Raw genomic sequence first — 26222 nt, forward strand, 5'->3', positions numbered from 1 at the left:
TATGGTTTGCCAACTGTTTTTAGTAATTGGTTTTCCAGTTTTCCCTCTGATCGCTCACTGAGGGTGATGGTAGATGGCTCTCTGTCTTCTAACTTCTCCACTAATGCCGGTGTCCCCCAAAGTTCAGTTCTTTCCCCCACTCTTTTTCTCTTGTATATTTATGACCTTCTTCCATTGACTGGAAATCCTATCCATAGTTTTGCCGATGATAGCACATTGCATTCCACTTTCCATTGCATTCCACTTCTCGAAAATCTGCTACCAATTCCTTAAATGCAGATCTTCAGGTAATTCTCCAGTGGGGCAAAGACAACTTAGTTGATTTCAACCCTTCTAAAACTCAGCCTTGTCTTATATCTTGCAAAAAGGATTCTTCTGCTCCTATGCTTATCTTTAATGACACTCCGATTTCTAGGCAAAATGATATATCTCTTTTGGGGATTACCCAGACTTTTTGGCACAAGCACATTACAAATATTGCTTCTTCTGCATCTAAAAAACTTGGTTTTCTCTTTCGGTTTCGGCGTTACTTTTCTTCCAAACAGCTGCTCACTCTGTATAAATCGCAAATCCACCCTGCCATGGAATATTGTTCCCACATCTGGGGTGGTGCCCCCAAAACCTCTCTCAGGCTTCTTGATTCCATTCAGAAGAGAGCAGTTAGGTTAATTAATGACTCAACTTTTACAGAGTCTCTGCACTCGCTGTCTCATAGACATACTGTTTCTGCTGCATGCCTCTTCTACAGATACTTCCATGGGCACCATTCTTCTGAATTAGCTTCTATAATTCCTGCTCTCTCTTTCAAAACAGTCCGAACACGTGCAGCCACCAGCCAACATCCATTTACTATCCAACTTCAAACTCACAGAACCTATAGAGCCACTGCATGGTTCACCTGCTCAGCCATAGTAAGAAATAAGAATAAATTAGAATATATACAAAGGACAATACTTCTCACTATTACCAGAGTATGTCAAACAGTAATCACACCTGCGCTACATTTGCTGGACTGAGCTCTCTCACTTTACCTGGAAGTAGCCATAAGAGGCTTATATTATAGATTTAAAAAAGGCATACCTACAGAATTTCTGGGGATAACCCTTGATACAACCAACACCTCCAAGGCTGAAAGAAAAAGAACAGCCACAAAGCTCCATGAGCTATGGCAAACAAAATGGGAGCAGGAAACCAGAGGTCTGGTTACTAAAAGGTTTCTGCCATGGATGGCAATTGTTATTCCAAAGCCACCTAAGTGGTATGCCCCTGAACTTTTTGCACATTTATATTGACAGGTCATGGTTCCCTAAAGGCAAAACTAACTAATGATATTAAGGGGGTATACAAGGACTAATAGATTAACAGTAGCCACTGGCAGAGTTGAAAGTGATTCTTGCACTGCTATTGTTGAAATGAGCAGCAGCCAGGAAAACAAGATGCAGGGTATTTCAGAGACTGTTGGGAGTCGTTGCAGTATAAGTAAACACATGGGTTGTGTTAGGATAGCTAAGAATAAGAACAGGTGCATGTATACTTGCATATACAGCATTGCTAGGAGTTTGGTAAATAAATTTGATGAATTTGAGGTATTGCTCAAAACATCAAGGGCAGATATTTTTGGAATATCAGAGATGTGGTGTCACAAAAATATAAGGAATGCAGAACTGCAATTTGGGGGAGTACAATGTGTACAGAAAGGGTAGATAGAATAGGAAGGGAGGAAGCGTTATGCTATTAGTTAAGAAACACATAAAATCCAAGGAAGTTGTTGTTATTTGGTTTTTAGGAGCATTAGCAACTAAGGCCATATTGCTCCAGGATATGTGGTGGTCACTCCCTGATCTTTCTGCATCCTCCATATTTCGTGGTGATGGGCTCGAACCCCGGTCTAATCAAGAAGCGTGTGCTATGCACTACTGCTATTTCCCACCAGAGGCAACTTCCAAGGAAGTGAAGCCAGTCGACATCGTTAGACAGTGCAGTGTGACATAAGCATTGGGAGATCAAAATTGAGAATAGGAGTGTGTTATAGGCCTAATGACTCTGATGAGTACAATAAGACACTGTACAAGGAAACAGAGTGGGTCAGTAAATCAGAGTCTTATAATGGGGGATTTTAATTTCCCGGATATTGACTGGAATTTGTGGGTTGGTCAATCAAACACTAGCAAGGCTTTTGTGCATTTATTGGATGATTATTTTCTACATCAGCATGTTCGGGAGGCAACTAGAGGGAGTAATACTCTTGATCTGATTATCGGTAGTGATTCTTCATGCATAAAGAATCTGCAGATAAAAGAACCACCAGGTGGCAGTGATCACAGTGTGCTGAATTGGAATTTACTCAAAGAGGTAACTACCATCAGGGGTAAAGGGAAGGGTTTTTGCTTTCATAAAGGCGGATACTGTGGTCTGAGACAGTATTTAAATTCTATACAGTGGGACCAACTGATGATGTTACCAACAGCAAATTCAAAATGGGAGGCATTCAAAGAATTTACCTTGGAAGCTGCTGAGACATACGGCAGAGAAGAAAAATGCATGGGATACATATAAGCTGGTCTGTAACCTAGTCACAAAGGAGATTGGGCGGGCAAAGGCAGATTATGAGAAATCTTTGGCAAAGGATGCAAAACAAAAACAGCAAAGAGTTCTTTACCTATGTAAACTCTAGAAGGTATGGGATGAATCAGATTGTTCCAATGGATATTGATGGTTCAACTTTTGATGATCCTGCTCAGGTGGCTAACAAACTAAACGCGTAATTTGCATCTACATTCACACATGAGGAGTTATTCAGGGAGGGGAATGCCAGAGGTGAATTAAACTCTGGCAGTGAACTAGATGATTTTGTAATAACCGAGAGGAAAGTGGAGGAGAAATTGTTGAAGATAAACATAAAAAAGGCATCTGGGTTGAATGGGATCTATCCAGTTATATTAAAGGAAGCAGCAAAGGAAGTAAGCAAATCCTTAGCCATAATTATGAGGGGGTACCCATGGACTGGAGATGTACAAATGTGACCCCAATTCACAAATGAGGATCGAAGTGTGACAAGTAATTATAGACCTGTTAGTTTAAATTCTGTTCCAGGAAAATTAATGGAGGCACTTGTTAAAGAAGCACTGCAGGATCATCTAGACATGACTTCAGTTATAGCTCGGACACAGCATGGTTTTGTTAAGGGAAAGTCTTGTCTGATCAATTTGATTCGATACTATGATGTGGTCACAAAGGTACTAGATGCAGGAAATAACTTTGATATCATATATTTGGATGTTAGAAAGGCTTTTTATACTTTTGCACATGGAAGACTGCTGCACAAATTGGAGCAGTGTGGCTTTGGAGGCAAACTGCTGCTATGGATAAAGGGATGGTTGAGCGGGAGAAGACAGAGTGGTAATCAATGGACACTGCTCATCATGGACTAATGTTACTAGTGGAGTCCTTCAGGGTTCAGTGTGGGGTCCATTGTTGTTTTCTGTATTTATATATGATATTGATGAATGATATACCATATTTATATATGGTATATCAAGCTTAATGTCCAAGTTTGCAGACGATACGAGGTTGGCAGGATTGTTAAGGACACTAATGACAGTACACTGCAGCAACAGATCTAGAAAAGTTGAGCAGATGGGCTGAGATATGGCAAATGAAGTTTAACATTGACAAATGTAAAGTACTACATATGGGAAGCAGTAACCCCAGATTAACGTATCAACCCTGTGGTACTACACTGACAGTGGTAGAGAATGAAAAGGACCTGGGGGTAATTGTGCAGGCAGATATGACGTTTTCTGAGCAGTGCAGACGGTCTGCAAGAGTAGCTCATGGAGTTTTGTCAATGATATACAGGAATTTTTCTAGCAAGGATAAGGAGGAGATTATCCCCTTGTATAATGCAATGGTTAGGCCACACCTTTACAGGTCTGGAGGCCTCATTTTAAGAAGGATGTAGAGCTGTTGGAACAAGTACAGAGAAGGCAACAAGGAGGTTAGTGAATGGAACAAAGGGTTGCTCTTATGAAGAAAGGATTAAGTTTTGCAAATTTCAGTGTCTGGAGACTAGGCACCTGCAAGGTGAGCTGAATGAGGTGTATAAAGCATTGAATGGTTTTAGCATGCTCAATGCTGATGGGATTCTTCCTCTTGCTCAGAATAATCACTTGAGAAGGCATAATTTCAAACTGTGGAAAGACAGTTGTAGGATAGATGTGCGGAAATTTGCCTTTAGCCAGCGGGTAGTTGGTTGGTGGAACAGACTTCCATCCTTTGTTGTGGAAGTTGATAGCCTAAATAAATTTAAGGCTGAGCTGGACAGGTATTTTTCCTACCCACCTAACATTGCCTTGAGAGTATCAGCAAATATTCTTGCACCCTTTCTATTTAAGTGTATCCCATCCCTGTAGAAACAATCTCTCCTGTTAACAAGCACAGACCACACTGAGGAAAAATATTACCCCATGAGTCCTGCACAATCACTCAAGGGCCAAACTGACTGACAAGGCTCTCGTCATGTTCTCCCTTCTATCGTGTCTGGGCAGAATTGCAGACACTTTCAAATTTACCCCTAAGTCATGGCTTTTTTTCAATACTGACCTGTACTTGTCAAGTAAGTCCACAGATCTCCTACTCTTAATGTCATTAGTGCCAACAATAATATCACCCTTTGTGTCCTTAAAATATGTTCTGTGCTCTAAAATGTTATCAACTTTTGTTCCTAGCAGACATACCCTGGTCTTATTCCACCTATTCATTTTGCACAATATATTTCCTGTGTCCCTGACAACAGTCACCGACAATAACTAGCTTCTGTGGAACCAGGGCATTCTGTCCTGATGATTATCACTGTGTTGACTGATACACAAGAGTGGGCTCTGTCATTGAGTTGGGTAGCTGAGGGCATGATGGGCTCCCCATTTTAATCCCTTTGAGGGCATCTACCCTGCTCTTCAAACTCTCATAGATGCCCATCAGAATGCTGAGTTGGCACCTAATTTCTTGACACTCTCTGCAGCTAGCGCACAAAGACATTCTCCTTGGCTAGATTATGTCCTGTTCCAGAAAGGACTGCAAACATTTCACAAGTTGCACATTCACCCTCGCTACTTTGTGCATGTTGCTTTGCTGCTCTAGTCTGGGGCATGATTTCCATTTAAACAATTTAATTAATTAACAAAGAAAATTAATAAGATTAATAAATTTAATTGATTAATTGACTACACTAGACTATATAATACTATACTAAGCTGATGAGTGATATATCTAATTTTACATTAGACCTTACGCTATCTAGTTTTACATTAGACCTTACACTCTCAAGTTCGAGATATATGCTATCAAGTTACGCTTGTTAAATCGCTTGATTAATTATCTATTTAATCACTTGTAATAATTAATGTTAAATTAATTATATTCAAAACATATATGCCCAAAAAGTGATTACAACTTTTAAACTACTAATTTATTACAATTAAAACCCTACTATTCTTCTGTGCTACTGGTTACATGCTATGATATTCGTGACAAAACAGTGAAACAAGAGCGGCATGAGTAGCTAGTTGTAACTTACAAAAATCACTAGCTAAATTTTAAAAATAAGCTAATGAATGTTATTAATCCTATTTAATCTTTTCATAAAACACAAATTAATATGTTAATTAATCAAAAATATGATAAAATTAACCCCAGGGGCTCACATCTGGGAGTATGGGCTTGGCACATCCAGGGTCCTGAGTTGGAAATCATCATTCTCTCTTTCTTGATGATTCCCTTCTACTTCTGACTCTTGTTTTCTCTCTCTCTCTCTCTCTCTCTCTCTCTCTCTCACACACACACACACACACACACACACACACACACACACACACACACACACACACACACACACACACACACAGAGAGTAATTCAGAAATTTTTTTATTTTGGCTGGTGCAGCATAAGCCTCAGGCTTCCTTGCACCATATGGCCAATGATAATAATAATAAAAAAAAATTTTTAAAAATATTAGTATTAGAAATTAGTAATGGCCGCATGGTGCAATAAAGCCTATGGGAGAGAAAGAGAGAGAAAATCTTTATTGCAACTAAATGAATACAATGTACATATATAGATGTAAGTGAAGTTGCAATTGTCCCGTCACAGCCAGGGGCTTCCTTCCTATGGCACCTTCCTTAAGATTATAGGATATATGCCATCAACCCCAGGAGCCTTATTGGCCTGTAGGTTTGAAAGTTTTTTCATTAAATAAACATGTGAAATTTCAACATTGCTAATTACATTTTTTTTCAACTTCACTCCCATAATATCTCATTGACACAAAGGGTTTTTCTTCTGTAAATATCGATGCAAAGTAGCTGTTGAGTTCATCTGCCATTTTAGCTGGGGTATCTAATACTATCCCATGTCCATTACATAAGGGTTCGATCTAGTTTGTCCTTCTCTTCTTTGCATTCATATATATGAAGAATTTTTTAACCCCCTTCTTTGCTCTCTTTTCCAGCAATTTCTCATAATCTGTCTTTGCCAGCCTAACCTTTTTTGTGGCACTATTACAGATCAACCTGTAGCTGTTATAGGCTTCAGTACTTTTTTATTGCTCTGTAACTTTTCCATGCCGTCTTTTTCTGCTCAAGTAATCTGGCAACTTCCTTATTCATCGAACTTGGAATCTTCCTCGTGGAGTATTTTTTTAATGGTATATAAGCATTCAAAGCTTCTGTGATTAATGTTTTAAAGGTATACTATAATTCAATGGTATTTGCTCTCTGTAAGATATATACCCAGTTAATGGAGGCCATGTAGCATCTTAAGCCGTCGTAATTTCCTTTCCTGAAATTATAGCCCATTCCTTTGCCCTTAACTACTGCTACCTCTCCCATCATTGTCCATTGTAGAACTCTGATCACTTCCTGCTACTGTTCCTATTCCTGTACTGTCAGCCGTATTATGCATCTGGTCCATGAAAACTTTTGTTAGAAAATTAATCCGTTTGCAGGTTCCGTTATACCTCGAGTTAATCCACAAAGTATTCAGCACACAGTTTCTCCTATCATGCCTGGTGAGAACTGCAGACACTTTAGCACTTGTGTTCCCCCCTCCCCTTTATTTCAACACAGTCTTATGTATAGGTGGTAGATGACTCTCATCGACCGGTGCAATACCACCACTTTGCTTATTGGAGGCTTGAAGTGGTGAAACCCATGTTTAGTCTCTGGAGCAAAGTTTCCGGCATAACGTACTGTAATATGTACATACGAACTAGTTGACATTTCTGTTCACTGACATTTGTGGGCATGGGTGGGGGGGTTAAAATTTAAAACAGTAAAAAGATAAGCAATCAACAAAGAACACGGCACACAAATTGCAAGTAACACAATACGCGCAAGTGAGAACGGAGTAACGAATTACAAAGCTTTAAAAATAGGAATGAAGAGAAGATCTGAAAATTAATTTTTTTATATGATTGAAGATTTCGTGGAAGTGTAAACACATTTCATCATAATAACCTACAGAATTCCAGCTATCGGTATTATCGCAAATTCAATAAGATCGAGTTTACTGTCCGTTTATGATAGATTTCACTAACAGAAAAGCCCAATAAACAGGTGAATGTTAACTGTTTTTATTTTATGGTTGTGACCTCCAGAATTTCAACCAAACCACGTGGTACTGTCGGAGACAATCGTAGGGTAATCTCCAGTGCTGCGGTCTCCTGCCCCAATTAAACGAAGTAAACCCTGGCTATTTTCTCGATTGGTTTCTGTTTTTTAAGATTTGCCCCAAATAAACGGCTGCCCCGATTAACCAGTGGCCCAAATAACCGGAATCCACTGTACTTTATTCATGGAGAGAAAGAAAAGAGCTAAAGTACTTTTACCTCTTCCTTAGGATGGTACTTCTTGGTTAGAACCCTTTCAAGGAAGCAATATGTGATCCTAGCATACTATTGTGAGAGAAAAACCATTGTTTTTCTCTCACAATTATATTTTAAGTGAAAAATATATAAATCATTTTTGCCCTAATTATAACATAATTAGGGAAAAATGAATTATAAGAAGGGCAAAAATTTTAAGTAAAAAAATATCACTGGAAACTCAACACAATGAACTTACCTGTTGAGAAAATGTTCTAAAAACACCTTCAAACAGGGCTCCATTTTTAACTTGTACTTGAACAATGCAACCCTGTAATGCAATACAAATTTCTATTAAACCTACATAGAAATTCATTTATGTTGTTAGTTTCTGTGACTTAACTATACTCTTGGATTATATTTAAAACAGGGTAGCAATTTGAAGTCGTGAAAAGGGGAATTTTCCAAAAGATTTATAGAAATTGCCTATACTCTTTACAATATAATAAAATCATTCAGCAATACATTACACCACCTTTACTGGAGTCTTGATTACTTGCAAACTGAATTAAAACCCAAAAACAAATATAATTCTCAAAAGAGCCTCAACATTAAAAACAGTCTCAAACTTGTTGATAAACTTTCTTAACTGCATTTTATTGGTTAAAAATTACTCAAACATTCCTCATATGTCATCTAACTTTATTAATAATAATCCATTCCACAGGTCTAAAATAGTTTCATTCAAGTCAACTATACAATAATATTATTTTCGATTCAATAACAAAGTTATAGGCTTGTTGTCTCTGCACAGTGGGTGTGGTCTTAAACAGAGATGTTGTTGTTGTTTGGTTTCTAGGAGCATTAGCAACTAAGGCCATATTGCTCCGGGGATATGCAGTGGTCATTCCCTGATCTTTCCGCATCCTCCGTATTTGGTGGTCACGGGCTCGAACCCCGGTCTAATCAAGAAGTGTGTGCTCCGCACTGCTGCTCCTGCCCATGGAGGTGCCAGAGATATTGTATGGTGGAGTTGTGACTGGGTGATTATTGTGAATGCCTTTGCTATCGTTAGTCTTAAGGTGTTTATCCCCTGCCTCACAGCTGTTTTTATAGGGAGAAAACGAGTTCCCTATTTAAAAACAGCAGTAAGGAATATTTTAACCAAAGATTATGCCGAGCCCTTGCTATGGTTAGTTTCAGTTAGGCTGTTTATCCCCCCCCACCACCTTACAGCTGTTTTTTGTAGCGGAAAATGAGTTCCCTATTTAAAAACAGCAGTAAGAGATATTTTAACAAATTAGTTTTTATGCGACTACAGGAAGGATTTAAGCAAAACACATAGTTAGTTTTGAAATTTTTGAAATTATTTTCACTTATTTTAATTCTGTATTGCCGTTTCTCTTTATCTTTATTTAGACTGATGTATTATGATGTTTTTGGCATGTTATGTGTGTGCGGGGAAATCAGTGAGTGGCACCTATCAATCACTGCTTTGTTTCTGACCGTTAGTCGAAATATGGATTTGTACTCAAGACCTGGAGTTTTACCAAGTTATATAACATACAAAGGAATGTGGAGTAATTTTTTTTACTAATTAGAAAGCAGTGAAGAAAATGAGTCAGTGTTCAAGACTATTATTACATGTCATATGTCTCTTTTGGGAATTATACGTGTCTTCTGGATTTTAATCCAGTTTCCAAGTGATCAAAGCTCCCATAAAGGTGCTGCAATGTATTACTGAATAATAAATGATTTCATTGTGGAGTAAAGAGTGTAGGTAATCTGTATCCATCTTTATGGATAACTGCCACAAATCAAACAACTCACTGAAGTTGTGATGAAAGAGGATTCCTATTCTCAATTGCCAAGAATGATTTAACAAAAAAATAAACAACAAACCCCATATAGGCATGCGTATGTTTATTATAGTAATGGATTTGCATTAAATACTTGTACTCCATAGCCGAGTGGTAAGGAGCAGGAGTGCAGTAGCACACGCTCTTTGAGTAGACTAGGGTTCAAGCCCCCTGACTGCTGAATACGGTTGATCTGCCAACCCGCACTGGACCAGTGTGGCAGATTATGGTCCATTTCCCTCAGCATGAATTGTTGAGGAGGCTTCCATCCTGCAGTGTTTTGATAATGGCTGCACTTTACCTTTTTTTTTTTTTTTTTTTATACATACAACAACGAATGTATAACTTACATCCATTACTATAATGAATATAACACATGAGCATGTGATGACTTAACTGAATAGCAAATAACATCTACATTGCATTATGAAAATGCCTACAGAGTAGAAAAATTAAAATTATATGGCAAATTATTTCTATCAATAATATATTATAATATACATCATAATTTTTATAATTTTAGTAATGGTTTCCAAATCAAAAAATTTCTTATACCACCACAAATGTTTTTAATTCAGACAATAATTAAAACACCACATTTGATTTATACTTTGTGTTTACATATATTTAGATAAACTATTGCATATGAGACTAAATTATAAGAGAAAAATTATATAATTCTCTCAGAAAGGGTGGCAACCTTTTGTGCAGATTTAAGGAAAAAGCTAGCAGGTGGCTTGTGTCGTGTCTGCATTGTGTGTGTGTGTGTGTGTGTGTGTGTGTGTGTGTGTGTGTGTGTGTGTGTGTGTGTGTGTGTGTGTGTGTGTGTGTGTGTGTGTGTGTGTGTGCGCGTTCCTGAATATTTCATCATATGTTGCTAAGCATGTATTATTTTCTCAGATGGCTCTGAACCCTTAACTTGGCCTGCACGCAATAGGAAGGAGGAAGATGCATTTCAAGTGTTAGAGATGGTAAGCCATTTATCATATTGTTAGCTAGCCAGACTTGCATGCAACAATCACCATTATTCAGTGGTTACTCCGATGCTTCAACAATAACTTAACCTCCTCGCTAGACAGCTTTTCTATCATCCACACTGACCCAACTATTCAGTAGTTTAGTTGTGTATGCATTATAAGCCTGTTTCTCTACTGTGCCATTCATTCTTAAAGTTTCTTTTTGCACAAAAAAAATGGAAGTAAATGATTATTCTTCAGCGTGAAACATATGCAACCAATCCAAGCCCTTCGAAAGGACTTGGATCAGTTGAATGTATGGTATGAAAAATGGCAACTAAAGTTTAATGCTTCTAAATGTAAGGTTTGGGGAACAGAAACCTTGAAGTTGTATTCAAGCTAGTGGAAGAGGAGCTAAAAGTGGTTCAAGATGAAAAAGACATGTTGTGACTCAATCTGACATGAAATTTTTCATGCAATGGAAACAGAAGAACCATTAAGAAGGATGCCATTATCCAACTTTATAAGGCAATAGTTAGATCACGCCTAAGAAAAAGAAATTCTGGAAAGGATTTTCAGAGAAGGGCAAATCACATGGGTGATGAGTGCAAAACGATGCATGTATGAAGAATGACTTAGCACTGTGAGCTATTTCTTCTTTGTGTCATTCATTGTGTAGACTGCAAAGGTTGACAATTAGGCATCTAAGGAGAGATCTCATTAGGGGAAATAAGGTACTGAAAGGATTGGGTAAAATGAATGAGGAAGGTCTGTTCTCCCTCATAGGAGAGACATGAGCGAGGATATACAAATATAAAATCTCAGGGAATTACAGAAGACTTAAATCTCATGAAGTTCACCTATCAGCAGCAGGTTGTCAAACACTGGAATAAGTTACCTCCCAACATGGCGGTGGCAGTAAGTCCAAGTTTAAAGCAGAATTGGATGATTACCTTGTGGGAAAGGGAAATGTATGTAAACTGTTTTATTTTAATTACAGTGGCAGACAAAAAAAACTGCATCACATTAAAAAAGTAACATTTGTAGCAAAAAGTATAAGATATTGTTTGATCACAGTAATTTTGTTTGTCACAAAGCAAAGGTATTGCATCAGGTAATGCTTCTATTGCATCAGCCGTTTCTATAAATATGGCGCTGGAAGGGTATACACCACATTCATTAGTATCCTGTTTTGCAGAGGTGTAAGCATGGCTCGATATGTTCAGTTGACATCAAGAAAAAAGTGTAGCTGTTGCTCTGTCCCAGGAAGAGCTTTCTATGTATGCTATCGCTGATAAAATAGGCTGTCAACAGTATCCTGGGTGCAGTATCCTGGAAGCGTGAAACCGGTGATGTGAAGAGAAGACCTGGATCAGGCCATAAGAGTGACTGACTACACCTTCCCAAGATCGATATTTGAAATGGCTATGCCTTTGTAACCGCCATGCTAGTGCTCCTGATCTAAAACTGGACTTTGAGATGGCCACTGTTGTTGAAACAAGTGCACGAACTATCCAAATACGGCTTTTGGATTGTGGTCTGCATGCCTATCGGCCCAAGAAGAAGCCTTTGTTGACCCAACTAATGAGACATGACTTGCTTGGGCTAAAATGCATATTTCATGGACAAAAGAGCAATGGAACACCGTCATCTTTTCTGACGAATCGAAAATTCAACCTGTATGGCTCGGATGGGAAGCGATATGTCAGAAGATGAAAATCGGAGGCAGGCATACCATCCTGATTGCATAACACCAACTGTAAAGTTATCCGCCAGTCAGATGGTCTGGGGATGCACAATAAGCAAAGGGGTGGGGCGAATTAAGTTTATTAATAGAATGGTAAATGCAGTCATTGCTATCTTGGAGGAGTGCCTGAAACCCGTTATTAGGGATCACTACACAGACGTCCAAAACTGCATTTTTCAACAGGACTCAGCACCTTGCCACACAGCAAAATTGGTAAGTTTTATGATGAGTGTGTGTGTGTGTGTGTCTTCTTGTCTCACAAGGCTTAAAACATACTAACACCAATATTTTCCCTCGTTTTTCTCCCTTAAGGTGCAGTCATACCTCAGAAATGTTTATTAATAGCATTACAGTGTTGGACTGGCCTGATTTGAACTCTATTGTGGTGGTGCATAATGTCATCTAAAAATTGCTCAGAAAAAGCCTACAAGATTCAGCTGCAGGAAAGCATTGTAAGAGCCGGATACCACAAAATTGGACAACTGTATATCCAGAAGTTGATTAACTCTATGCCAGATCGTTGCAAGGCTATAATTGCAGCTGGAGAAGGAACAACAAAATGTTGAAGACTTATTTTGCTGATTTACAGTACATAATACTATTACATTAACTTGTCATCTCAGTTTGAACACGCAAATGCAATAAAATGTATGTTTGGTTGTCATGATTGCCATTTGCATGATTTCTCATATTTGCATTAATACCCATTTTACCCTTTGGGAAGATATTTATGGCAATTAGGTATATCAGGTGGAGTCTTTTCATTGGATTTCATTCACAGAGATATATATCCCCATTTAACAAATGCAGTGCAAAACACATTATTTGAAAAATTCACAAGTGATACAGTTTTTTTGTGCGCCACTGTATTATTATTACCCTATTTTTAAAAGATACATAAAGTTTGCTTCCTTACATCGTCATCTGACCTTACTAATACTAAAGTTATTGTCTGAAATAGCTAAGACAAGAAAAGTTTATACAAGCTATTCCTGTTCAAACAGAAGTCTTCATTTTTGTTACAAATTTAGGAGAATGCTTTATGGTTTCAAAGCAGAAACACAAACTAAATAAAACTGATGCTACAATTTGGACTTGGCAAATTGTGTAGATAGCACAGTGTGTGATATAAATTCACAGCAGACCCATTGGATGACTTCTCAAACATGACACAGAATGACACAGTGGAATGACATAATGACATCTCGACCCTCCAGCTTCTCCTAATTTTGCAATTTATGATGATAACTATAATTCCTGGATATTGTGTAACCAAAGCCCTCACTTGAAAAATGACAGACTATTAAAGGTTATTTTAGACTCATACCAGAAAAATTTGAAATTTTGTGAATTATCTGATTCACACGATTAAGCCACATTTAATTTGCATTTTAGCAAAATGATTCAGTGTCCCAATCAGCTCAGTATGTCGATGATGAATGTGCCACTATGATTGTACCTGGGAAAACCATCTCTTCATTGTGTGTGTGTGTGTGTGTGTGTGTGTGTGTGTGTGTGTGTGTGTGTGTCATCCAATCAACAACAATGGACTGAAGCGCAGACCAGAAAAACCCAACAGACCTCAGAACTATCCTTATCCAACTTAGTTTTCTGTGAGTAAGTCTATTCTTAGGCACAAAAGGTGATATAGTTGTACACGTTGAGTACAAAAGGTGATACAGTTGCACACGTTGGCCCTAATGTTGTTGTTGTTATTTGGTTTTTAGGAGCATTAGCAACTAAGGCCATATTGCTCCGGGATATGCGGTGGTCATTCCCTGACCTTCCCGCATCCCCCGTATTTGGTGGTGACGGGCTCGAACCCCGGTCTAATCAAGAAGCGTGTGCTGCGCACTGTTGCTCCTTCCCACCTGGCTACGGAGGCGCCTTGGCCCTAATGATATCAAGAGTAGGAGACCGTCAGAATTACTTAACAAGTACAGGTCACTGTTGAAAAAAAGCCGTGAATTAGGGTTGAATTTGAAAGTGTCTGCAATTCTGCACAGACACGATAGGAGGGAGTATATGATGAGAGCCTTGTCGATCAATTCAGCCCTGGAAAGATTGTGCAAGGCTCAAGGTTGTTGTTGTTGTTGTTGTTGTGGGGGTTTTCTGGTGCATAAGCTGCTTTGGCTATAATGCGCCTATTCCTTTATTGTAATAATATGTATAATATATGAGAATTTCTTGTTATGTTAGAAGAGGCAAAAATCAGAAATGACTAAAAACTCCAATTTTCTTCAGAAAGTTAAAAAATTCAGGGATATTTGCATTGTCACCAATGACATTCTCTAGAGTTATTGGGTTGCGAAGGTTAACCAAAGATAGCAGGGTTGTATTTCTGTCTTGATTATAGTGTGGGCATTCAATGAGAATGTGTTTCACAGTCAGATTTAGAAAACAATGTGGACACTGTGGTGGATCATCTCCTGTGAGTAAATGAAGGTGAGTCAAATGTGTATGGCCTATTCTTGATCTTGAAAGGAGTACCTCTTCTCGTCTTGATGAACGGACACTGGAACGCCAAATTCTAGGATCCTGTTTAAATTGAAAAAGTTTGTTATGTGTTTGAGAGTGCCAGAGTGCTGTCCATTCTGTTAGGCATGCATCACGAATGATTTGTGGGTAGTCTGATGCTGGAACAGGGATAGTGGTTAAATCTAAGGTAGATGGATTTTTTGCCGCTTTATCGGCCAGTTCATTACCAGAAATTCCAGAATGTGCTGGAATCCAGCAGAAGGTGATCATTTGGTGGCGCTCTTCAATCTGCAGTAATAATCTTCTAATTTCATTTAGAAAAGGGTGAACTTTATCTGTGGAGTTAGATAATGCCATAATTGAGCTGAGGGAATCAGTGTAAATAACAAATTTTAATGAGCAGTCAGAACAGAGATTTTCTAAGGCTAGTTTAATTGCATATAATTCTGCTGAGAATATACTGAATTCAGGTGGAAGGGCTGCTGAAATAGTGGTATTTAGGAACACTGCTGCTGCTCCAACATTTGAGTTAGATTTAGAGCCATCTGTATAAATTGGAGAAAAGTCAAAGTATTTGTGAGTGTGAGTTGCATGAAGCTGTTTCACATTTGATGCTTGAAGAACATTTTTTCCCCACTGGCAAAGGTAAGTGTCACAGGTGGGTAGAGGAGTAAGAGTCCATGGTGGTTGAATGCATGTTACTACTTCTTGTACAGAATGAATGGAAACTTTCCAAACTTGCATCAGTTCAAGAAGGCGAAGACCAGCTGGTTTTACTATACTAGGCTTACTTCTGTAGAGGTTTTCTAATGGTGGATTAAATGAGTATGACTGAATTGGATGTGAGGCACAACTTTGTATTTTGACAGCATACTTCAGTAGCAGTGTTTTCCTACGTAGTGTTAACGGGGGCTCATGGGCGTCAATGTAGAGGCTATGTGCTGGTGATGTTCTGAAAGCTCCAAGTGCAATCCTCAAAGCACTGTGTTGAACTGGATCAAGCCATCGCAAAACACTTGCTCTGGCAGAATCATAGACAGGAGCACCATAATCAAGACGGGATCGGATTAATGCCCTGTATAGCCGAAGTAAGGAGGTGCAATCTGCACCCCATGTTAGTGCGGATAAAGTTCTGAGTATATTTAACTTTTTTAAACAGGAAGTACGTACATTTTTAATATGGTCTAAGAAATTTAATTTGTTGTCAAGGATTAATCCTAGAAATCTGATGTTACTATTGACTGGGATGGAGAAGTTGGAAATTTGGAGTTCAGGATCCAGATGGAGTTTGCGTTGTCGACAAAAATGGATAGCAACTGTTTTCTGTTGTGAGAGTCGATAGCCATTAAGGTTGGCCCATTGTTGTATTTTATTCAGTGATATCTGAAGCTGCCTTTCAATTGATCTCATGCTTTGGGAATGACAGGAAATGGAAAGGTCATCCGCGTAAAGATATGACTCAACTGTGTTTGGAAGCTGTTTAGTGATGGAATCGATTCTAAGAGCAAAAAGAGTGGCACTCAGCACAGATCCCTGAGGAACACCTTCTTCCTGAATGAAAGTTGTAGAGAGGTCGTTTTGGTATTTTACTTGAAACGATCTAGTGTATAGGAAGTTCTGCACAAATATGGGAAGGTTTCCCCGTAGACCGAGAGAATAAAGATCACTAAGTATGCCATGTCGCCAGGTGGTGTCAAAGGCTTTCTGTATATCTATAGTAACCATTACCAGATGCTCGTGTTTAACGAATGCATTGCGAATGGCAAATTCAGCCTTGATCATGAGATCTAAGCACGATCTGTTTTGTCGAAAGCCATGCTGACTATTGCTCATTAGATGTTGTGACTCTATGATCCAGACGAGTCTATTGTGGACAATTTTCTCAAGGATTTTGCTGAGGCAGCTTGACAGAGATATAGGTCTATAGTTATGGGGATTGGTTGGATCTTTTCCAGGCTTCAGGAACGCCAAAACAATAGAGTGGTGCCAAGAAGCTGGATAAGTTTTTTCTAAAAAAATACGGTTGTAAAAGACCAGGAGGAGGCGCAAAGCTTTGTCATCAAGATGTTGCAGCATGATATAATAGATGCCATCTGGTCCTGCGGCACCATTACGAGCTGTTTTAATGGCATGCAATAATTCAGAATATTGTAGAGGTTTGTTATATGGCAGAATGAGGGCAGTTTGGAAGTTAATAGAATACCGTTCTCGACTGTTTTTAATTCGTTGGAAAGATGTAGTATAAGCCGATGTTGCTGAGATCTCAGCAAAAGTATTGCCCAAAGCGTTAGCTATATCCGAGGGACTAGTTAAATCTCGCCCATTCCAGGAGAGGACTGGAGAGGGTATGGTTGGAAACTTACCAGAAAGCTGTCTAATTTTTTTCCAGATTAATTTGCTGTCTGTATTTCTGTTAATTGTTGATGCAAAACGGGTCCAGGATTCTTTTTTGGCTTACCTCTGTATGAAGCGTGCTTTTGCCCTTACTTTCTTATAATTTATCAGATTGGCTGTGATTGGATATTGCCGAAACAAATTCCACGCTTTATTTTTTGCTTTTTTTGCTTTGGTGCATTCCTCATTCCACCAATAATTATAGTGCTTTCGACCCGGTGGATTTGATAATGGTATTGTATCTTTAGCCACGTTTAAGAGATGCGACGTGATGTAATCTGTCACATCATCAATACGGTGGAGACGGATTTTTTTCTCATCGAAAGAGATTGATGACTGAAATTTTGCCCAGTTTGCTCTTGTAAATTTCCATTTCCTGCACGGTTTAGTTAAAGGAGTCTGTGCTATCAATACCTTGCATACGATTGGGAAGTGATTACTGCCCATAGGATCGTTTATAACATACCACTCTATGGTCGGGACCAGTACTGGAGAACAAATGGAAAGATCTATTGCTGAAGTATGTCCAGTTGGGAGCTGAATGTGAGTGTGCGTGCCAGTATTCAGTATGGTGAGGTTTAGTGCATCTAAAAGTCTTTCAATAAGTCGACCACGTGTATCCAATTTAGAAGCACCCCATAGGGGATTGTGTCCATTAAAGTCCCCTAATATACAGAGAGGTGGAGGTATCTGTATGAGGAGGTCTTCAAGATCTTTTAAACAATAAGTATGGTTTGGCTGTAAATAGATTGAGACTAGTGTTATTGCAATATGGAGAGTTATACGAACCGCAACAGCTTCTATTTCCGTTCGAAGTGGGATATGTTTAGTTGGGATCTTTGAATTTATCAGGATTGCTACACCACCGTGGGCAGTATTTGCTGTATTGCGATCTCTTCGATAAAGGCAGTAGTTCTTTATCGAGGGAGAAATTTGCGAGGTTAAGTAAGTTTCTTGGAGACAGAGAGCAACTGGAGAATACTGGTTAATTAGATTATGGATATCATCTGTGTTGCAACGAAAGCCTCTGCAGTTCCATTGTACAATGAAGGCCATTATTTGTGTTTAATTGTTTGAGATGTATCTGACTGCTTTTTGAAGGTGATTGGTTTATGACGTTCCAATTTTTGTTTGTCTTTTTTTAGGAAAACTGGCCGACCAGTGTCCATTTCTTCTTCTCCGGCATGAATTTCTAATATTGGATCTTCCGGTAGAGTAGGAGATGTCGCTGGTATTGTAAGAGGAGTGTTACTTGCCTGATCTGAATGCTTGGGGTTACTGGACTGTTGCTGAGAGAGGACAGCTCGAGCCCAGTCAGAGATTGATATGTTTGAGGGGACGGTAACTTCAGTTTGGGTGGATACTGTTTGTTGTTTTTGTGCAACATTTGCATAGGTACGTTTGGGCATGGTAGGAGCAATTATTTTCCTTGCTTCTTGAAAGCTTACCTTGTTCTCAACCTTATATTTAACAATTTGTTTCTCAGTTTTCCATCTCTCACAAGTTCTAGAATATGCAGGATGGTTACCTTTACAGTTGGGACATGTCTTTTCTGTCCCAAACATTCAGACTGAGTATGATCGGAAGATCCACAGTTTGGACAAACTGGATTTCCTCTACATGTTGTCTGAGAGTGACCATACTTTTGGCACTTGTAGCAACTCAAGGGATTGGGTATATACAGGAGAAAACGGCAAAGTAGATAGCCAGCTTTTACTGTTGATGGTAGGTTTGGGGAATTAAATGTAAGAATGATATTCCTGGTAGGCATAAGGTTATTGTCTTTTTTAGTCATGATTCTTCTTGATGCAATAACATTTTGATCCTGAAGTTCTTGGGTTAATTCATCCTCTGTCACGTTCAACAAATCCCAACTAGAAATCACACCTTTGGATGTATTTAAGGTAGCATGGGGAGATACTTTAATTGGTATCCCAGCAAAATTTGAAAGTTGTAAGAGTTTCTCTGAATGTCTACTTTTTGTTGTTTCTAAAAGAAGGTCTCCAGATTGCAGCCTTCTCACACTCTTCGGAGATCCTGCAATACTCTCCAGGTGTTTCTGGATGAGGAAAGGAGATAATTTGATGAGAGGTTGTTCTGAAAGTGAATGTAAAATTAAAAAGGAAGGAAACTCTTTGGTTGTTGAATTTGTTTTCAACCTCTTGGGTTGTGAAATATCAAGGTCAATTTCTGTATGTGGCCGAGAGCTTGTCGGCTCTAAAGATGGATAATCATTTTGCTCCATCTTTGCTCCTTTTCGCCCTTGGCAGATGAGCTTTTCTGCCAAGGTTTCCGGCCCCGCCACGGGGAGGCAGGAGCAGTGCCTGGTGTGACCAAGCGAGAAGTAGTAGGGGGTTAAGTAATAAGAATATGAAAAAAGAAAGGTGGCTTGCCTTTCTTGCTCTGTACAGGTACTTTTGTAGCAAGAGCGGTTATAAAATAAATAGATTACTTAACGAGAGGAACACAAAAGAACTATATATCACTTTTTGGAAATCGCACTATAAGGCACAGATAAATCGCTCAGTCACAATTGCTTGGCACCCGGGGCCAAAGGCTCAAGGGGTAGAATTTTTTTCAGCCTGGACTGTACTTGTTAACAGGAGAGACTGCTTCTACAGGGATGGGATACACTTGAATAGAAAGGGTGCAAGAATATCTGCTGATGCTATCGAGGCAGTGTTAGGTGGGTCGGAAAACTGCTAGCTTGGGGGAGGGGACAAAGACTAACAGATTAACAGTAGCCATTGGCAGAGGTGAAAGAGATTCTTGCACTGCTTCTACTGAAATGAGCAGAAGCCTGAAAAACAAGATGCAGGATATTTCAGAGACTGCTGGGAGTCATTGCGGTACAAGTAAACACATAGGTTGTGTTAGGGTGGCTAAGAATAGAAACAGGTGCATGTATACTTGCGTGTACACCAATGCTAGGAGTTTATAAATAAATTTTATGAATTTGAGGTATTGCTCAAAACATCAAAGGCAGATATTGTTGGTATATCAGAGACGTGGTGTCACGCAGATATAAGGAATGCAGAAATGGAATTTGGGGAGTACAACGTCTACAGAAAGGATAGACAGGATAGGAAGGGAGGAGTGGTTACGCTATTAGTTAGGAAACACATAAAATCCAAGGAATTGAAGCCATTCGACATCGCTTGACAGTGCAGTGTCGAGTCAGTTTGGTGTGACTTAAGCATTGGGAACGATCAAAATTGAGAGTAGGAGTGTGCTATAGGCTTAATGACTCTGAGGAGTATAATAAGAAACTGTACAGGGAAATAGAGTGGGCCAGTAAATCAGAGTCTTATAATGGGGGATTTTAATTTCCCAGATATTGACTAGAATTTGGGGGCTGGTCACTCACACACTAGCAAGGCTTTTGCAGATTTACTGGATGATTGTTTTCTACATCAGCATGCTCGGGAGGCAACTAGAGGGAGTAATACTCTTGATTTGATTATCGGTAGTGATTCTTCATGCATTAAGAATCTGCAGATAAAGGAACCACTAGGTGGCAGTGATCACAGTGTGCTGAAGTGGGATTTACTCAAAGGGGTAACTACCATTAGGGGCAAAGGGAAGAGTTATTGGTTTCGTAAAGGCGACTACGATGGACTGAGACAGTATTTAAATTCTATACAGCGAAAGTATTGAGAGTCTTCTAGATGAGCAGAAAACCCACTACACTATTATTATGGGGGACTTCAATGCTAAGGTTGGAAAAAGGCAAAACAGTGCAGAAAGAGGAACTATAGGAAATTTTGGAATTGGTGAAAGAAATAAAAGAGGTGAAAGACTTGTGGAATTTGCAGAATCTCAAGGACTGTCAGTAATGAACACTTTTTTCAAGAAGAGGGTGAACAGAAAGTGTACATGGAAGAGTCCAAATGGATTAACAACTAATGAAATCGACTTCATCCTCACTAACAGAAGATATATTGTGAATGATGTTACCGTCCTGAATAAGGTAAATGTTGGAAGTGATCACAGAATGGTAAGATGTACACTTGATATAGAGGTAGGAAAGAAAAGGAAAAAACTGACTCGAGTAAATAATACAAAGGTCTTTGAAATAACAGAGGAGGAGAAAAAGCAGCATGTACTGGAACTTAAGAACAAGTTTGAGCTTCTGCAGACTGCTCAGGACCAAGATATCGACGAGGAATATTACAACTTTCTGAAAGTGATAAAGCCCAAGAAACCTATAAGGAAACAGAAATCCAAAGAAGAAAAAATTAGTCAAGAAATACTTGTCATGATGAACCAAAGACGACAAATGAAGAGCAAGAAAAACACTGACAGGGAGAAAATTGAGTATACTGAGTTATGCAAAGCCATTAGAAAGAGACTCAGAGAGGACATAAGAAGATCTAACACATGAAAAGTAGAACAAGCATTAAGGGAAAACAAAGGATTTAAATCAGCAGCCATGAGCAGTAATACAGAAAGACAAATGATACTGAAACTGAAGAATAGCGATGGTGTACTTATAAACAGCAGAGAAGGCATAATTCAAATAGCAGAAGACTACTATAGAGAATTATACAAGGAGCGAGGGAATGATACCAGCAGTGGGGAACATGGATTGCAAAGTAGCAACACATACGATATACCCGATATTCTTCCTGATGAGGTAGAACATGCATTGAAGAAAATGAAGAATCGGAAAGCCCCGGGGGAAGTTGAAGTTACTGTAGAGTTGTTAAAATTGGGAGGAAGAAACATAACACAAAAACTGGCAAGGCTCTTCACAAAGTGCATAAGAAAGGAGATAAATCAGAAATTGGAAATTATAGGCCAATTAGCTTGTTATCCCATATCTACAAGTTGTTCACAAGGGTCATTACTAACAGATTATAAAGAATACTTGATGAGAATCAACCGAAAGAGCAAGCTGGCTTTAGGACAGGATTTTCAACTATGGATCACCTTCACGATCACCTTCAACTAACAGATTATAAAGAATACTTGATGAGAATCAACCGAAAGAGCAAGCTGGCTTTAGGACAGGATTTTCAACTATGGATCACCTTCACGTAATATCACAGCTAATGGAGAAAGCAAATGAATATAAAACACCATTATGCCTGGCATTTGTGGATTACGAAAAGGCATTTGACTCCATACAGCATAAGGCAATGTTTCAGGCACTGGAAAGACAAGGCATAGATACTCCATATATTATGATTTTGAATAAATTATATGAGAGTGCTACATCCTTTATTAGACTAGACAAAGACAGTAGCAAATTTAAAATCGAGAAAGGAGTTCGACAAGGAGACACAATATCTCCGAAGCTGTTTACTGCTGCCTTTGAGGAAGCTTTCAGACGATTTGACTGGTCGCAGAAAGGAGTCATTGTGAACGGAGAGTACTTAAACCATTTACGATTTGCAGATGACATTGTGGTCATAAGCCACGATCCCAAAGAATTAGAGGAAAATATTAATCAGTTATGCACAGCTAGTAAGGATTTTGGACTAAAGATGAATATGGCTAAAACAAAAGTAATGATGAACAAGTATGCCACGGAAAGGGAAATAATGATTGCAGGAGCAGTAATTGAAAAGGTGGAGTCATATACTTATCTGGGACAAGTTATTAGCTGTAATAATGATAAATGGCTGGAAGTCAAGAGAAGAATAAATTTTGGCTGGATAGCATTCAGGAAATATAGTCACATACTGAAGAGCAATATCCCAGTTTGTCTGAAACTGTAAAATAATGAACCAAGGTATACTCCCCACCATGACTTATGGAAGTGAAACTTGGGCACTCACCAAAAGAATGGAAGAGAAGCTAAGAACTACACAGTGAAGAATGGAAAGAATTATATTGGGAATCAGACTGTTAGATAAGAAGAGAAACACATGGATTAGGCAGCAAACTCAAGTAAAGGACATTCTTATCAAAACTAAAGAACTAAAATGGTCTTGGGCAGGACACATAGCTCGAAGACATGATGACAGATGGACTAAGAAAATAACAGAATGGTACCCAAGAGGAGCTAGAAGAAAACCTGGAAGACTAAGGCGGAGATGGATAGATGAAATTCATGAGTTTTTGAGTAGTAAATGGATGGCCAGTGCTCAAAACAGAAGGAACTGGAAAGTTGCTGGAGAGGCCTTCATCCTGCAGTGGATTGAAAATGGCTGATGATGATGATGATGAGTTTAACTTCTGTTCCAGGAAAATTAATGGAAGCACTGGTTAAAGAAGCACTGCAGGATCATCTAGACAAGACTTCAGTTATAGCTCGGACACAGCATGGTTTTGTTAAGGGGTTAGTCTTGTCTGACTAATTTGATTGGATACTATGATGTAGTCACAAAGGAACTGGATGCAAAGAATAACTTTGATATTGTATATTTGGATCTTAGAAAAACCTTTGATACTGTTGCACATAGAAGACTGCTGTACAAATTTGAGCAGTGTGGCATTGGAGGCAAATTGCTGCTATGGATAAAGGGATGGTTGAGTGGGAGAAGACAGAGAGTGGTAATTAATGGACACTACTCTTCGTAGACTAATGTTATTAGAGGAATCCCCCAGGGTTCAGTGTTGGGTCCATTGTTGTTTTCTGTATTCATTAATGATACTGATGATGGTATATCAGGCTTAATGTCCAAGTTTGCAGACGATACGAAGATCGGCAGGGTTGTTAATGACACTAATGACAGTACGCTGCTGCAACAGGATTTAGAAAAGTTGAGCAGATGGTCTGAGAGGTGACAAATGAAGTTTAAAATTGGCAAATGTAAAGTACTACATATGGGAAGCAGTAATCCCAGAGTAACGTATCAACTCTGTAGTACCACACTGACAGTGGTAGAGAATGAAAAGGACCTGGGGGTAATTGTGTAGGCAGATATGAAGTTCTCTGAGCAGTGCAGATGGGCACTGGAAAGACAAGGTGTATTGTCAATGATATATAGGAATTTTTCTAGCAGGGATAAGGAGGTGATTATTCCCTTGTATAAGGCAATGGTCAGGCCACACCTAGAGTACTGTATACAGGTCTGGAGGCCTCATTTCAAGAAGGATGTAGAGCTGCTGGAACGAGTACAGAGAAAGGCAACAAGATTAGTGAATGGAACAAAGGGGTGCTCTTACGAAGAAAGGCTTTAAGTTTTGCAAATTACGGTGTCTGGAGACTAGGCACCAGTGAGGTGATCTGAAAGAGGTGTATAAAGTTTTGAATGGTTTGAGCATGCTCAATGCTGATGGGATCCTTCCTCTTGTTCAGAATAATCACCTGAGAGGGCATAAATTCAAATTGAGGAAAGACAGATGTAGGATAGATGTGAGGAAATTTGCCTTTAGCCAGCGGGTGGTTGGTTGGTGAAACAGACTTCCATCCCTTGTCGTGGAAGTTGATAGCCTAAATAAGTTTAAGGCTCAGCTGGACAGGAATTTTGAACGGACAGAGGGGTGAAGTGGAAGTGGTTTTTTTTTTGTTTTTTTTTTGGCTGATGCTGCATAAGCTTGCTTTCTTGCATCAAATGCATCTACTAATGCTAATTCTAATGCTAAGTCAACAATGTTCCTTTTGCAGAAAACACATCGAAATGTAAAAGTTAATATCAGTATCAGCAATGGAATGCAAGAAAGACTGATTCAGTCAATTTAAATGAAATTATGAGTTATCCTCTGCAGTTCATTCCCCCTTTGAGCACAGGAAGGTGATCACAATGCCTCTGATGCTTACAGGTTTATTTGAGTGCCATGTTTATATAACAGGGACTGACTCAAACTCCCCACTACTAGGATTCACAATATGATTTACACCAGTGTTTCTCAACTTTTTTTTAAATTATCGCACCCTAAAAGGCTTTTTTAGACAATTTAAAAAAAAAAAAAGTCTGAAAAAAACAATCGCAGTGCCACTCAGTATGGTTAAACTAGAGATCTCTAGTGACTACTCAGTGACACGTGAAAGGATCTCTGCTGCCACATTTCAAAGCAAAAAATTAGGAGACATTGCTTTCATACTGATCCTTGTACCTCCTTAATCTCTGCTGGTAAAATTTCTGAACATCACTGACAAAACCCTGGAAGCTTTCCCAGCAGCTCATCTGCACTGCTCAGAGAGCTCAAAAATGTGGAGTGCACAATTATCCCCAGGTCTTTTTTCATTCTCTACTACTTTCAGTACAATACCATACATTAATCTGGGATATCTACTGCCAATATGCATTACTGATATTCACTTGTCAATGTTAAACTTCAATTAACACTTCTCAGCACATCTGCCAAACTTTTGTAGATCTTGTTGCAGTAGCATACCCTGATTACTATCATTATCCACTTGTCAACTATTGCTACATCTGCCAACTTAGAAATTTACATTGATATGCCTTCATTCACATCATTAATAAATACTGAAAACTACAATGGATCGAGCAATTAATCCTGGGACATTCCAGTAATTACATTAGTCAAAGAAGAGCAGTGCCTATTTATAACCACACTGCCTTCTGCTACTCTACCATCCCTTTTCCATGGCAGCAAACTTGCCCCTAATGCCACACTGCTCTAATCTGTGCAACAATCTTCCATGTGAGGTGGGTTTATGCTCTTAGTTAACATATTAAATCTAAGGCAGTGCATCCAGTCAACGTGGGTGACAAGTGCAATATTGAGTCAGTTAAGCGCGACGTAAGCACTAGGAAAACAAAAACGAGAGCAGGAGTATGTTATATGACTGTGATGAGAATAACACCTATAAAGAGAAATAGAGCGGGCCAGTAAATCAGAATGTCATATGAGGGATTTTCACATTTTGGACATTGATTGGAACTTGTAGGTAGGTCACTCATACACTAGAAAGACTTTTGGGGATTTATTGGATGACTGTTTACTATAGCAGCATTTTAGCGAAGCAATACTCTTGATCCAATTATAATTAATGGCGATTCTTCATGCA

The 26222-nt window shown here is 38.9% G+C and overlaps 1 protein-coding gene across 8 annotated transcripts in view; it reads right to left on the minus strand.

Moving 5' to 3' along the window:
• Nucleotides 1-26222, minus strand: part of LOC150086018 (uncharacterized) — a 576308-nt gene that overhangs the window by 412807 nt on the left and 137279 nt on the right. For all 8 annotated transcript variants that reach the window (XR_016546983.1, XR_016546988.1, XR_016546987.1 and 5 more), the window contains exon 6: nt 8119-8190. Coding sequence is in view for 1 of the 8 variants with exons in the window: in XM_090374334.1 (XP_090230460.1) it covers nt 8119-8190 (72 nt within the window). In the remaining 7 variants the exon portion in view is untranslated. The remainder of the gene's footprint in view (nt 1-8118; nt 8191-26222) is intronic.

The sequence above is a fragment of the Mastigoproctus giganteus genome, chromosome 5, assembly GCF_048544385.1.
Source record: "Mastigoproctus giganteus isolate SK-2022 chromosome 5, ASM4854438v1, whole genome shotgun sequence".
NCBI lineage: Eukaryota > Metazoa > Arthropoda > Arachnida > Uropygi > Thelyphonidae > Mastigoproctus > Mastigoproctus giganteus.